Genomic DNA, 13,938 nt, shown 5'->3' on the forward strand with positions numbered 1-13,938 from the left:
TTTAGAAATAGTTTTGAAACGAATATTTGCGCTTAACAAACAAAAGTATTTATTTATAGACTAATTGATGTCTGTGTGTAAAGGTTTCCCTATCCAAGAGCGAAAGTGAAAGTGATCCATTATCTCTCATTGTCACGCAGTAGATGCTCTGTTTAACAGTTTTCTGTTAAAAAAAAACTGTCTTAAAGGTAATGGGAGGTGAGACTGTAATTGGTTTATTCTTAAAACACACCTATAACTCATTAAGAAAATAAACTCAACCCTTTTAGACCGTATGGACCGTCAAAATAGAGCCCTTAGTCTTTTTTTTTATATTTAGGGGGAGGGGGGTACAATGCAGTACACTACTTGCTGTAGGTCTTGTGGGAGAAAATGCTGGAACGATAATCTCTCTAACTAGTGTTATACTTTTTTATTCAGTGCAGTACTCTCACAAAAACTTAAAAACTTCCAAGTATTTCCACACTAATCTGACCTACTTTGGATGCAGGATGTGTGAGAGAAGTGAGAGATGAGCTCTGGTCTGACTGTGATATTTAGGTAAAGTCCTGGCTCTTTTGCATTAGCACTCACACTATTCAGTTGTCATGCATTAATCACCAGCTTATTATTCAGCGCAGTCACCCCAGACAGAGCTCAGGATTAAAGGCCTGAAAGGTTGGTGTCACTGCATCCAATAAAGCCTTTGATCTTCGCCTGACGTATTCTTGGTCGTCCATGAGCTTTGTGCAGGTGTCATTCTGACTTCTTTATATTTGAGAAGAAGACTTCATTTCTATTAGAGTAAGCTTTTAGTGCCACAGGGCGCACTGGGTTTCTTTTAATGTTGCCCACCTTTCTTTGTTCCGTGCAAACTTGAGAGTGTTGATAGTGAGCCGTCCTCAGGCGGTCTGGGTGCATCGTTATATTGTGTCATTTCAGAAACCTGATTAACCTACTGTCTGCTTGACTATGACATCAGCACTGACTAGTATTTTCTTAACTAGGTTTGTAAAGGACTGTAGTAGTTGCCTCACTTGTGATTTGCAATTTAATCATCATAGAGTGTACATTTTTGCCTCTAAATAATGAAGGTGGTATTGACTTTTAATCTCAATACAGAGAATAAACTGAAAGATATAAACTCACAATTGTTTATCTAGCTATCTCTAGCAAAGCCTTGCAATTACCAATGCTAACATGTCAAGTCATCTTAATAACACACTATACTAAAATAGGGCTAAAGCATGCTAGAAACATGCCTACAATGTATTAAAACAGGATTTAAACATGCTAATAGCATGCTGTTAACATGTTACAACATGATTAATTTTAGTGCTAAAACATGCTAACAACGTGACAAACGTTACCCTGCTGAAAAATCCAGCTTAAACCAGCCTAAGCTGGTTGGCTGGTTTTAGCTGGTCGACCAGGCTGGTTTTAGAGGGGTTTTGGCCATTTCCAGGCTGGTTTCCAGCCATTTCCAGCCTGGTCTTAGCTGGTCAGGCTGAGAGATGACAGCTAAAACCAGCTAACCAGGATTTGACAGGTCATTTTCCAGCCTACCCAGCTAAGACCAGGTTGGAAATGGCTGGAAACCAGCCTGGAAATGGCCAAAACCCCTCTAAAACCAGCCTGGTCGACCAGCTAAAACCAGCCAACCAGCTTAGGCTGGTTTAAGCTGGATTTTTCAGCAGGGTAGTCATCTATTAGCAACAAATTCATATTAGCTAGAAGTGTATTAAAACATGCTAGTAAAATGACGAAAGTGTTAACCATGTTTTTAAAACAACTATTAAATGACGTTCAGTTACTGTATGTTAGTAAAATACTAAACTTTCTATAGACATGCCATCAACATGGTAAAGTTCTAAGTTTGGTAGTAGCAGCAACATGTGTAGCATGTCAGCTCAGGGTGGCAATGTTTAATAATAGCAACCTTACTGAAAAAAAACAGCTTAAATCAGCCTAGGCTGGTTGGCTGGTTTTAGAGGGGTTTTGGGCATTTCCAGCCTGGCCTTAGCTGGGAGATGACCAGCCTAGTCAGGCTGGGGGCCTAGCCAAAACTAGCTATGTCCAGCTTAAACCAGGCTGGTCAAACTGGTTTTAGCTGGTCATTTTCTAGCCTGACCTGCTAAGACCAGGCTGGAAAGGGCTGGAAACCAGCCTGGAAGTGGCCAAAATCCCTCTAAAACTAGGCTGGTCAACCAGCTAAAACCAGCCAATCAGCTTAGGCTGGTTTAAGCAGTTTTTTTTTTTCAGTAAAGAAACCGCTAATACATAAGCCACATGCTAAAAAGCATTCTAATTCATGTTAGCATAATTTAAAATATGCTAGCAAAATGCTAAAACAGGTTAGAAATGTGCTTGCAACATGTTCATATACTGTATGTTAGTTAAATGTAAACATGCTAGAAACATGGCAGTAGCATGTTAATGTTTGCTACCAATGTGATAAATATGGTATCAACATTTAAACGTTTGCTAAAATGGTAACCTTTACTATATTGCTACCTTCATTGATACACTTCTGGGGCATCACGTTGACATCGCTTCTCAGCAAGAAGGTCGCTGGTTTGAGTCTTAGCTGGGCTAATTGGATGTACATTATCCCTTACTTGTCCCGTTTTGTGTTGTTTTGCAGAGTGAACACAAGGGCTGTTGTGCTTTTAAGTGAAGAAGAGTAAAACAACAGCTTTTTTGCTTACTGGAGGAGAGTGTCTAATGAGACGGCGTGAGTGACGTGCTGTATCCTAGAGAGGGGGGGGGGTGACCAGTGGCGGTGGTCTTGTGGATCTCACCCCTCCTGATGTGGAAGATGATGAACCACCGTGCATGGCTGCTGTTCCTATTGCTGCTGTATGTTGTGTCCAGTGTATGGGGTTACCCTTTCAAACCTCCGCTGGACCTGGATGTGACCCCTCGAACTACAGTCCTCTTCAAAGGTATGATGCAGTACTTTATTCTTTTATGAAAACAAATAAGGGCAAAAGAGCTCTGCGACCATCCACACCCACCAAACAGTTCTAATATCTAGGCTGAGTCTCCTAATTGCAGTAATATATCTTAAAGGGCATCTATTTTACCCCTTTTTCAAGATTTAGGATAAGTCTTTTGTGTCTCCAGAATGTGTCTGTAAACCCATCAGATTATTTATTATACATTTCTGAATTTGGGTTTTGAGCTGTTAAAACATTGTAGCTTGTTGCCTGTGCCTATGATAAAAAGGAGCTAGTGCTCCCCACCCACTGTTCCCACGTGCATGACAGAGTCATAGAGATCTCTCTGTATTGCTATGATGCGTGTACGTAGATAAACAGCACAGTGACAGACAAGAATGAAGCAGATATTTGTTTTGGAGTGAATTCAAGCCTTTCTGCAATGATGAGTCCCACACTATGTTGTTTTAAAGTTTGTGCGGGTACACAAACACACGTTTAGCTTTGCATTGTTTGTGACAGGATACATGGTAATATCCATTGCTTTATGAACATTTGTTATGTTAATGTACAATATAACCTGATTTAGGTCCACAAACTGAGATTAAAGCTTCTTCTTTTATAATTGGCATAAAGACAATTGTCTTTATTACAAACATGCAGGGGCGACGCAGTGGTGCAGTAGGTAGTGCTTTCGCCTCACAGCAAGAAGGTTGCTGGGTCAAGCCTTGGCTGGGTCAGTTGGCGTTTCTGTGTGGAGTTTGCATGTTCTCCCTGCGTTCACGTGGGTTTCCTCTGGGTGCTCTGGTTTCCCCCTACAGTGTAAAGACATGCGGTGCAAGTGAATTGAGTAGGCTAAATTGTCCGTAGTGTATGTGTGTGAATGAGTGTGTATGGGTGTTTCTCAGAGATGAGTTGCAGCTGGAAGGGCATTCGCTGTGTGAAAACATATGCTGGACAAGTTAGCGGTTCATTGCACTATGGCGACTCCAGAATAATAAAGGGACCAAGCCGAAAAGGAAATGAATGAATCAACATGCACTGTTTTAAAAACGTTTTAAACTTGTAAACTCATTCTTGAGATGCAGCTGATCACAGAGAGCTGAACAGACCTTTTAATCCCAGTTGCCTTGCGCACGTTCTGTATTGTGGATATGATTATACTCATTACTACGGAGACGTGTTAATACTCAGCTGTCAATCAATTTCAATTGTCAATTCCTACAGGAAATTTATAAATAGAGACTTATTGTGTTTTTATCACTCTAATATGACTATGGATACACTATACTTACACACAGTTCTGTCAAAACAGCTTCCAAAAGTTCATTTTGCATCATAAATGCCCTTAAAACATATACAGTTGAAGTCAGAATTATTAGCCTTTTAATTTTTTTCTTTTTTTAAATATTTTCAAATGATGTTTAATAGAGCAAGGGAATTTCCACAGTATGTCTGATAATATTGTTTCTTCTGGAGAAAGTCTTATTTGTTTTATTTCGACCAGAAGTTTAAATAAAAAAAAAAACACATTTTAAGTTCATAATTATTAGCCCCTTTAAGCTATAATTTGTTCGATAGTCTACAAAACAAGCCATCCTTATACAATAACTTGCCTAATTACCCTAACCTGCCTAGTTAACATAATACACCTTTAAATCTTGAAGCCTTTAAATGTCACTTTAAGCTGTATAGAAGTGTCTTGAAAAATATCTAGTCAAATATTATTTACTGTCATCATGGCAAAGATAAAATAAATCAGTTATTAGAAATTAGTTTTTAAAATTATAATGTCAAGAAATGTGTTGAAAAAATCTCTCTGTTAAACAGAAAATGGAGGAAAAATAAACAGAACGGTTAATAATTCTGACCTTAACTGTATATCATTAAAAGGTGAATAATAATTGTTTTAAAAATGATAATAAAAATGAAATTAATTTAAAGATACAAATAATCACTCAAAAGTGAAACAATACTTTAATTACATTTAAAAATATATTTTTTAGATCAATAATAAACCAAATCATATTTTTTTTTTACTGTATTTATAAGTAATCGATTCGTGCAGCCATGGTGAGCTCCAACTGTATATTTACTCTATCTATTTTCAGTTAATTTGTTACTTTATTAATTTCTTCTATATTTTGTTTATTTTACTTTAAGAGTTGAACATTTTCAGATAATTTAATCACTTATTTTAAATTTAAAATCAGTAATTTTGTGTTTTAATATCAAAGTTACATGTAAAATGACATGAACTGGAGCTGATTTGGTTGGATTAAGGCTCAATCCCAATTCTACCCCTTAGCCCTTCCCCTCACTACCCCTCATTTTGCTTGTTCACGTGAAGGAGTAGGGGTGTCCCAGTTCTCTTTATCTTGAAGGTGTATGACTAAGGGGAAGGGGTAGATATCTCCAGGTGGGAGGAAAGTTCCTACCCCAGGTGGCGAAGGTTTTTGTTCATGAGTGAGGGAAGGATGGAACATGAGATTGACAGGCGAATTGGTGCAGCGGCAGCAGTAATGTGGTCGATGTACCGGTCCGTTGTGGTAAAGAAGGAGCTGAGCCGAAAGGCAAAGCTCTCGATTTACCTTTGAATCTACGTTTCTACTCTCACCTATGGTCATGAGCTTTTGGATATGACTGAAAGGACAAGATCTCGAATACAAGCGGCAGAAATGAGTTCCCTCCGCAGGGTGGCAGGGCGCACCCTAATGGATAGGGTGAGGAGCTCTGACAACTGGGAGGAGCTCGGAGTACATCCGTTGCTCCTCTGAATCTAGTGAAGTCAGCCGAGGTGGCTCGGGCATCTGTTTCGGATGCCTCCTGGACGCCTACCTAGGGAGGTGTTCCAGGCATGTCCCACCGGGAGGAGGCCTCGGGGAAGACCTAGGACACGCTGGAGGGTCTATTTAAGGCTAAAATAAAAACTGCTAAATTTCGCTGTCTATGATGCCCAATAATAACTCCTGTATAGCAGTCCCACAACATTCTCTCACTCAAATACCCTGTCAACCCACGCAAAGGCAGGGAGAACATGCAAACTCCACACAGAAACGCCAACTGAGCCGAAGTTCGAACCAGCGTCCCAGCGAACGTCTTGCTGTGAGGTGACAGCACTACCTACTGCGCCACTGCCTCGCCCATTAGATCATTATGATAACATGATATCGTTGCCTTCAGTGATTTCCTGAAGATAAATACCAAAAAATAACACAACTGGAATAACTACAGCAGTCGCGATTGTCTGATCTCATATGAAGCAAGAGATCGCGATGGCATATGATAACATGTGCAGGTGCTGTAGTGCTGTCCCATTTCTTAGGGGGAAATTTTGAAGCCCTTCCTTTTCACACTTTGTTTGCAGGGCTAAGGGGAAGGCGTGGGGGTAAAAAAAATAATTTGGGATTGGGCCTTAGTAAAGAATAGTTTGAATCTTTGTGAGGCAATTTAATGCGAAAACTACTTCTAGAACCAAGACTACTGAAAAGTGGGCAGTCACTGCTGTATTCACATCATGGTATGTTCACACGATAATCATTGGTAAAATATCTATATACTGTATATAAGTACTGAATAATAGTTTATCCATCAATCCCTATAATGTGGTACTACAACCATACATTTCTGCATGTACCTCAAGAGTTAATTTTCAAGTAAATAAAAGAGCTGCTTATGCAGAGAATCTGCTCTGTGCTTACGTGAGGAGGAGTGGGTTCACAGACTGTTTATAACTCTATACTTAATCACTTGGATGTAAGCAGGGCTGTCACAGCAGTTTAGATGACTAGCCACTTACTAGCTGAAATTTTGTATCTCTCTTCGCTGTTCAATAATAAAACTGCTTTCTTTCACATCTGTGAAGCAGAAATGCAGGAGAAAAAACAAGTAAGCCAACTTAAGGTTTCTTTATCTCCAGTGTTTAGTTACACAACCACAGTGAGAGGTCAGTGGGCTAGGAGACCAGAGGACTGTGTTGAGTTTAAAAACACAAGACTTGTCTTACCTCTCCCTGTCAAGTTAAGAGTGTTGGAGAGGTTACTTTGGAAATGTAATAGATTACAGATTACATACAGTAGGTGAGAGTTCAAAGTGACTATTACCGCCGCGTCATATACCGCCGCCGTTTGAAATAGGAGCCGCTTTGTTTTTAGTGTATGACCGCAGTTTGTGAATGAGCCGCCAGGGGGCGCAAAGGGACGGGATGCGAACCGACAGAAATAGCCCACACAGCAGCCTTAAATATGCTATTGTGCTTGTAAATGAGATTAAACAATAAGTCAAAGCATTATAATTCCTTTATTAATCATTTAAAATTTGTTAACACGATTTATTGTTATTCTAAACTTTTTAAGTGCAAAGAGGATTCTTTTTGAAAAATAGAATTGAAGAAGTTAAAGACAACTAATATGAAAGCACAAACATTCAGTACAAATATTCTAAGTATGCCTAAATTAAAAAATTAAAGCAGTCTTTTAGCCTAAATGTAAAGAGATTTTCAGTGTTTGCTATTTTGGTAGGACTAACACAAGACCTTTTCATTTATGTTTTAATTTACCTTTTTATTTACATTTTCGTTGTTAATTATATTTTACTATTTAATTTTATGTCACAATTATTGTACATAATAATAAACAAATAATGAAAAATAATAAAAATAGGCCTTGTGGTGAAACACTAAGAAACGGTCGGCGCATGGTCTAAAGAGCTTAAGTTGAATACTGCTTCATAAAATAATTTTGCCGCAGGACATATCTCGCAGGTTTATTTTTAATAGTTTTCAGTTATTTTTTTGTTTCAAAACAACAATGTTCTCTTTAAAGTTCTCTTTTTTTCTTTTTTTCTCTTTTTTTTTGTTGTTTTGTTTTTTTTACTTAATGGCCCAGTATGTTTTGTATTTTAATTTCAATTTCAGTCACCTTGCATATGCATTTGAAATATAATGTGCGCATAACCGCGGAAAGAAAAAAAAACTGTCAAAGGTTAGAGCTAATTCATCAAAAGGTCGCATTCTGCTTTCACTCTCCCCAAAAAATGCTCTGTTTGAACGATTTAATTATTATCATCGTACACACTATATAAATATTTAAACCTTCTCTGGTGTTTATTGTTTTTAGAAAATATCTAAAATCTTTAAAAAAAAAAAAATCTTGTAAAATGAAAGTTTAATTTGACTTTAACGGTTTCATTTATGTAGGCTACATAGACCTACCTAAACTGTTATAGCTTGCTTTTGCTTGTTTTATATTGGTTTATTTATTTAATGCGGTTTTATCCGATAATGTAATTCTTTAAATTATATTTTAATATGGCTTAGGCAATTTTTTCAAGATTTGACACTTGTTTTGAGTCTACAAAAGGGGACAGGTAATTTGTAAAGATTTATGTCTTTCTGTTGTCTTTAATATGGTGTATAGATTATTATGCGTTATTGAAACATCAAGGGGACGCAACAAAGTCACTTATAAATTAAAATTGTATTATGCAACAGCCTTTAAAACGGAAACATAAGGGCGATTATAAGCAAAAAGACCTCAGCCTATAAGGTTAGATGTTTTCTTTCCTTTATTTATTTATTTATTTATTTATTTATTTATTTATTTATTTATGTATTTATGTATTTATGTATGTATGTGTTTGACGCATGTAACTCGTGTGCGATCGGTGTAATGACGGCAAGCCATCTTTCCCAGACTCGGGGCAAAAAAAAAAGTGTTATAAAAATAAAGTTGCCGCAGGACATAAACGAAGTCCTGCAAGTTTAGTTTTAATAATTTAGTTCCAGTTCTGTTCAGTTTTTTTCCTCAAAACGTCTGTTCTTCTTTAAAGTAAAATTTTAGTTTTTTGTTGTTGATTTTTTTACTTGTAATGGCTCAGTATCTCAATATATATATATATATATATATATATATATATATATATATATATATATATATATATATATATATATATATTAATAAACTTCACAGCCACAAATATACATAACACAACTTGCGGGTGCAACCAACAAGGGTTGTGCATTTTAGTTTAACTTTTTGAGCGTTATAAGCAGTTCGGTGTTAGTTTTTATATCAAGCCGAAACTAAACAGCGCATTCTCTCCGCCTCCTCGTTCATAACCAGCTGGACACACGCTGCTGAAGCAAGCAGGAGAGATAGCCTACTCCGTCATTCATAATCTTAGCTGATGTATCTGAGTCGAAAGAATATATTAAAGAGGAATGTTCTTTTAACAGTCCCGATACGTTTAATCTTTTTATTTTTTTATTACTTTTTTCCTGTCATTTCTCTTCATCAAATTATTTTTAAGCTGCTTGATTATGTTAAAACAGAAAGCAGTGCCCGTCAATTGAGAGCGATGCATGTCATGTGTTGCATAATTGCCTTTTTTCCTGTGCGTGCGTTATTAATTTCTGATCCTTTTTTGCTCGGGCTCTCACACACAACCTTTATGTCTGCTGTGTCTTTAATATGGTGTGTAGATTATTATGCGTTAATGAAACATCAAGGGGGACGCAGCAAAGTAACTTATAAATTAAAATTGTATTATTTTATGCAACAGCCTTACATTTAAAACGGAAACATAAGGGCGATTATAAGCAAAAAGACCTCAAGGCTAGATGTTTTCTTTCCCTTTTTTATTTATTTGTTTATGTGTTTGGCGCATGTGTGCGATAGGAAAACTAGTGTAATTACGGCAAGCCATCTTTCCCAGACTCGGGGCAAATTCTGCCTTTCCTTTCACTCCGTCCCGAAGCCCCAGCTGGCCCTCCTGCCATCCACTGCGTAAAACATATGCTGGATAAGTTGACGGTTCATTCCGCTGTGGCGATCACAGACTACCCAGCCGGCATTTCAACGGTGATTCAACGTTGAATCAACGTCAGGTCTATGGTTGGATCAACGTTGAATTACCTTTCGATTTTGCAAATTGGATCAACGTTTATATAGTGACGTTGTTTCACCGTCGGACCACCACCGGTGATTCACCGTTGAAATCACAACGTTGTTTCACTCTTACCTTTTTCATGGGTGAATTATGGTCGTTTTGTAGACGTTGAATGAAGGTTGAATTACCTTTCGATTTTGCAAATTGGATCAACGTTGATACCGTGACGTTGTTTCACCGTCATACGTTTCAACGTAAGTTAAATAGGAATTACATACAACGCAAAGTCCATAAATATAGCAAACAAATTTTTACTAATTAAAAATACACGACACAAATACACAACTTAGCCTGTGTATCAATTTATTTAATACACACCTCATTATTTCATTTATTCTAAATATACAGCAACATTTACAGCATACATAGTTCATTAAAACCATGCAGGTTACTATACATGCTCAAATACAGAAAAAGGCATACAATTAAATAGTCACTTTTTAATTAAGTTTCATGAATTAAAGTTAGTTAATGTTTACTAACATGAACAAAGAACAAATACTTGTACAGCATTTATTAATCATTTAATTAATTGAAATATGTCCCGATGCTATTAAAATCAAAATGCATGCTTGTTAACATTAATGCACTGAGCTGACATGAACTGTACTTTCTTTATATGAAAGATGCTTCATTGTTCTTTGTTCATGTTAGTAAATACATTAACACTTATTAATACAACCTTATTGTAAAGTGTTACTGTCTTCAGAAAGAAAGATACTAAGTAACTAAACTACGCTTCAACCATCACAGTCTCCAAAATACAATTCCGTTTACAAAGTTTACAAAATACCCATTTTTAAAGTGGCTGCAGTAAAAAAAATAAAATAAAAAACATCACTCACAACTAAGAATCACAAGTGAAATACATTACATCTGTTTGAGGTTTTATAGGTTGGGAGAAAAACTTGAGGTAAAAGATGGCACTGGGACAAAGAATCAAGTGTAAAACACTTAAACATCTATATCAGTCTAGCAGTTAAATAAATATTTATTTCTCAAACACCAGGTGAGTTTCCTACAAAATCAATAACGAGGTTTGCTATTCCAATTCATTGTGAATGAATGGCTTCATTTTCACAATAGTGAAAACTCATGCTATAATCTAAACCTGACATTACTCCTTCTCTTTGCAGGTCTGCATGCTAAATATTTAGTTTTTTTTTTTTTTTTTTTTTTTCCATAAAGTACATCTATTGTGTTTAGCATTACTGCAGCAAAACTGAGCACCTGTGACAGTGGAACATGTAGACAAATATTTCAGTAAATCATCAAGAAAATGTGTAGAATATATGGTTTGATTCTCTCTCACAAACACAACAGTAAAAGCAATTTGTTATTCCATTATTATTAGTATCATAAAAATTGCATGTTCACATGGGTCTTATAATAATGGCTCACATTTGTGAATGTAGGACCACTATTTCACTATTACATGTCACATTAACTGTTCATATAGGTTCTGTTAATAAGTACTTGTGTCATCCCAGAGACCTGTTAATCTTCAGAACACAAACTAAAATATTTTAGATTAAATGCTCCTCATCCTCTACAGACAGCAATAGTCCCAAGATGGTCATTGTCAAGATAAGGCACAAAACACATTGTCAAAACGTTCCATGTGACTTCAGTGATTTCAACTGTGAACATACCAAGCTCCAACAACACTTTAGTGAGGCAAAACAAAACAGTAAATACAAATGTGTTAGCGTATATATGACCTGTTGTGGCAAAGGCAAACAAGTTATTTTTACAGTACTTACTGTGATTTAACCTTTATGACAAATGTACTGGACCTGTTACACATATCTTTTATGAACACAAATTTCACTGTAACGGATGCTGTTGTTTTGCTCCAGTTATACCTTTAGAGAACACCGTACTAGTCAGACATACATACAAAAGCAGAGAGTTTGGTCTTGTGTAGCAGAACTGCAATAGATGTCTGTCTGTCTGTCTAGGCTGACACTGGTTTAGGCCATCAGTATGTTCTTGATGCCCTCAAATGGAGCTTCCAGAAAACCTGCAATAAATGAAATACGAGGTTACAACTAAGTTGGTGTCTGCTATTATACAAAGTGAAATTCAAATATTTATTTTTTATTGAATCCAAATTTGTCCTATAATATCGTCACACTCAATAATTTTGACTCATCCATCTGAATATTCCTAACTAAGAGAAGTGAAGAATTAGGTGTGATGTCGTCAGGAAGCCCTTCGCCACCACCGGTGCCAGCATTTCCAGAATTCAAATTTCAGATTCTCAAAAAAATTACTTTTTTTTTTTTTTAACAAAGGCTGCAGTAAAGAATCATGAAACATTCAACACATCTAATAATTACAAGTTGTTGTAAACCATTACATGTACTGTAAAAGCTGTTTGAAGCTTTTTAGACATACGGGTTGAGAAAAACTCTAGAAGGAGTAGCACTTCTACAAAAGTCTTCATGTAGGACAGAGAATTAAAGGGATAGTTCAAAATGTTTATTCTGTCGTCATTTACTGACCACGTTGAACACAAAAGAAGATATTTTGAAGAAAGCTGCAAATCTATAACCATTGACTTCTATAGTATTTTTTTCTACTATGGAGGTCAATGTTTACAGGTTTTTAGTTTTTTTTTCAGAATAGCCTCTTTTTTTGTTCAACAAAATAAACTCATAATGGTTTTAAACCATTTGGGGAGTAAAATGTGAGTAAATTTTCATTCTTGGGTGAACTATCCCTTTCAGTTGGAAAACACCAGAATTCTTAAGTAGACCCCTTTCGCAAGACAGATGATGCATTTCATTTCTCATCTTAATCCTCAAGTATTTAATATTTAGATTTATTTAAATAGCATGTTTATTTATTTGTTTTAATGACATTTAATAAAAACAACTTCTCAATGACATCACATGTACTGGACCTGCTACACATGTATCACTATTTTTTAATGAATCAAATTTCACTGTAACAGGTGCTGTTGTTTTGCTCCAGTCATACCTTTAGAGAACACAGTAGTAGTCAGACATCCATACAAAAGCCTTGGCGTGGAGTAGCAGAACTGCAGTCTGTCCAGGCTGACACAGGTTTAGACCATCTGCGTGTTCTTGATGCCCCTCAACTGGACCTTCCAGAAAACCCAGAAAATTAAAACCCATTACACCTCTTATCTGCTACTATACAAAGTGTAATTTAAGCATTAATTGCTAACTAAATACATATTTGTTCCCCAATACGGTCACATAGTATAACATCACAACATGATTTCACAATAATAATATCAATATAACAATATAATATCACAACATAGCCTAACAATCAATAAACAAACAGATTAGAAAGAGAATATCACCAACCAAAGCACCAAGAAGATTTAACAGATAGCTTAGTTAAAGCTAAAGTAAACTTACATGGACAAAGCCTTTTCCATTCAATGCTGTGCAAGTTAGTGCGTCTCTGGAGTAAGTTACATGTCTAAAAGCAAAAACAACAACAACAGTGAAACGACAGCAGTTCACTTTGTAATAATAACACTAATGATACAGCGTATAAAAAGGATTTTTTTTTTTATAACGTTGCTCAGTAACTTTAAACTGCGTTTGGAGTTTATCGCTTTGAATTTGCCATAAAAACGCTCATTTAGACTAACGTTAAACATGTAACATTACCTCGAGGTTAGCTGCGCGTCACCGGAGCGCAAACAAGACTAAAAACCAAACTGGAAAGTTTTAAATGTTTCAAAATTCGAAACACTACACCAAGTCACATTTAAGATACACTGTGTGTAAAACAAAATCGGGGGGTAAATAAAACATTAAAGCATCTAAAAACACGCTTACCTCTGAATTCTGCTGCACTGCAGGTCAGGTGTTCGTAATTAAGTGAAGTGAAGCGCTGCGCACGGCCGCGTGCGCCGAGTCTTCCGATACCATGGTAACCAAATGTTGAATATTGGGTGAAGCCATGACGTTAATTCAACATACAGATCATGATAAAAAAAATGTCAACGTTGATTTGTACAAGGATTTCTGTAACTTTTTTCAACCATTTATCATTCAACATTGTTTCAACATTAAAGCAACTACTT

General features: G+C 36.3%; 1 protein-coding gene and 1 long non-coding RNA gene across 5 annotated transcripts in view; one reads left to right on the forward strand and one right to left on the reverse strand.

The window, feature by feature from the left end:
* Positions 1-13,938, forward strand: part of sema4ga (sema domain, immunoglobulin domain (Ig), transmembrane domain (TM) and short cytoplasmic domain, (semaphorin) 4Ga) — a 109,655-nt gene that overhangs the window by 18,355 nt on the left and 77,362 nt on the right. For all 3 annotated transcript variants that reach the window (XM_073920699.1, XM_073920700.1, XM_073920701.1), the window contains exon 2: positions 2,624-2,924. In XM_073920699.1, coding sequence (XP_073776800.1) covers positions 2,789-2,924 — 136 coding nt within the window. In that variant the 5' untranslated portion in view covers positions 2,624-2,788. The remainder of the gene's footprint in view (positions 1-2,623; positions 2,925-13,938) is intronic.
* Positions 10,247-13,734, reverse strand: LOC137487365 (uncharacterized). Of its 2 annotated transcripts, XR_012389166.1 has the most exons (4): positions 13,691-13,734; positions 13,262-13,325; positions 12,852-12,978; positions 10,247-11,889 (listed from the first exon to the last, which is right to left on the reverse strand). It is a non-coding gene; the product is annotated as an uncharacterized lncRNA (long non-coding RNA). The 2 variants fall into 2 exon arrangements; XR_011005892.2 differs by lacking the exon at positions 13,691-13,734 and having other exon boundaries at positions 13,262-13,327.

Source organism: Danio rerio, chromosome 13 (assembly GCF_049306965.1).
Source record: "Danio rerio strain Tuebingen ecotype United States chromosome 13, GRCz12tu, whole genome shotgun sequence".
In the NCBI taxonomy this organism is placed as follows: Eukaryota; Metazoa; Chordata; class Actinopteri; order Cypriniformes; family Danionidae; genus Danio; species Danio rerio.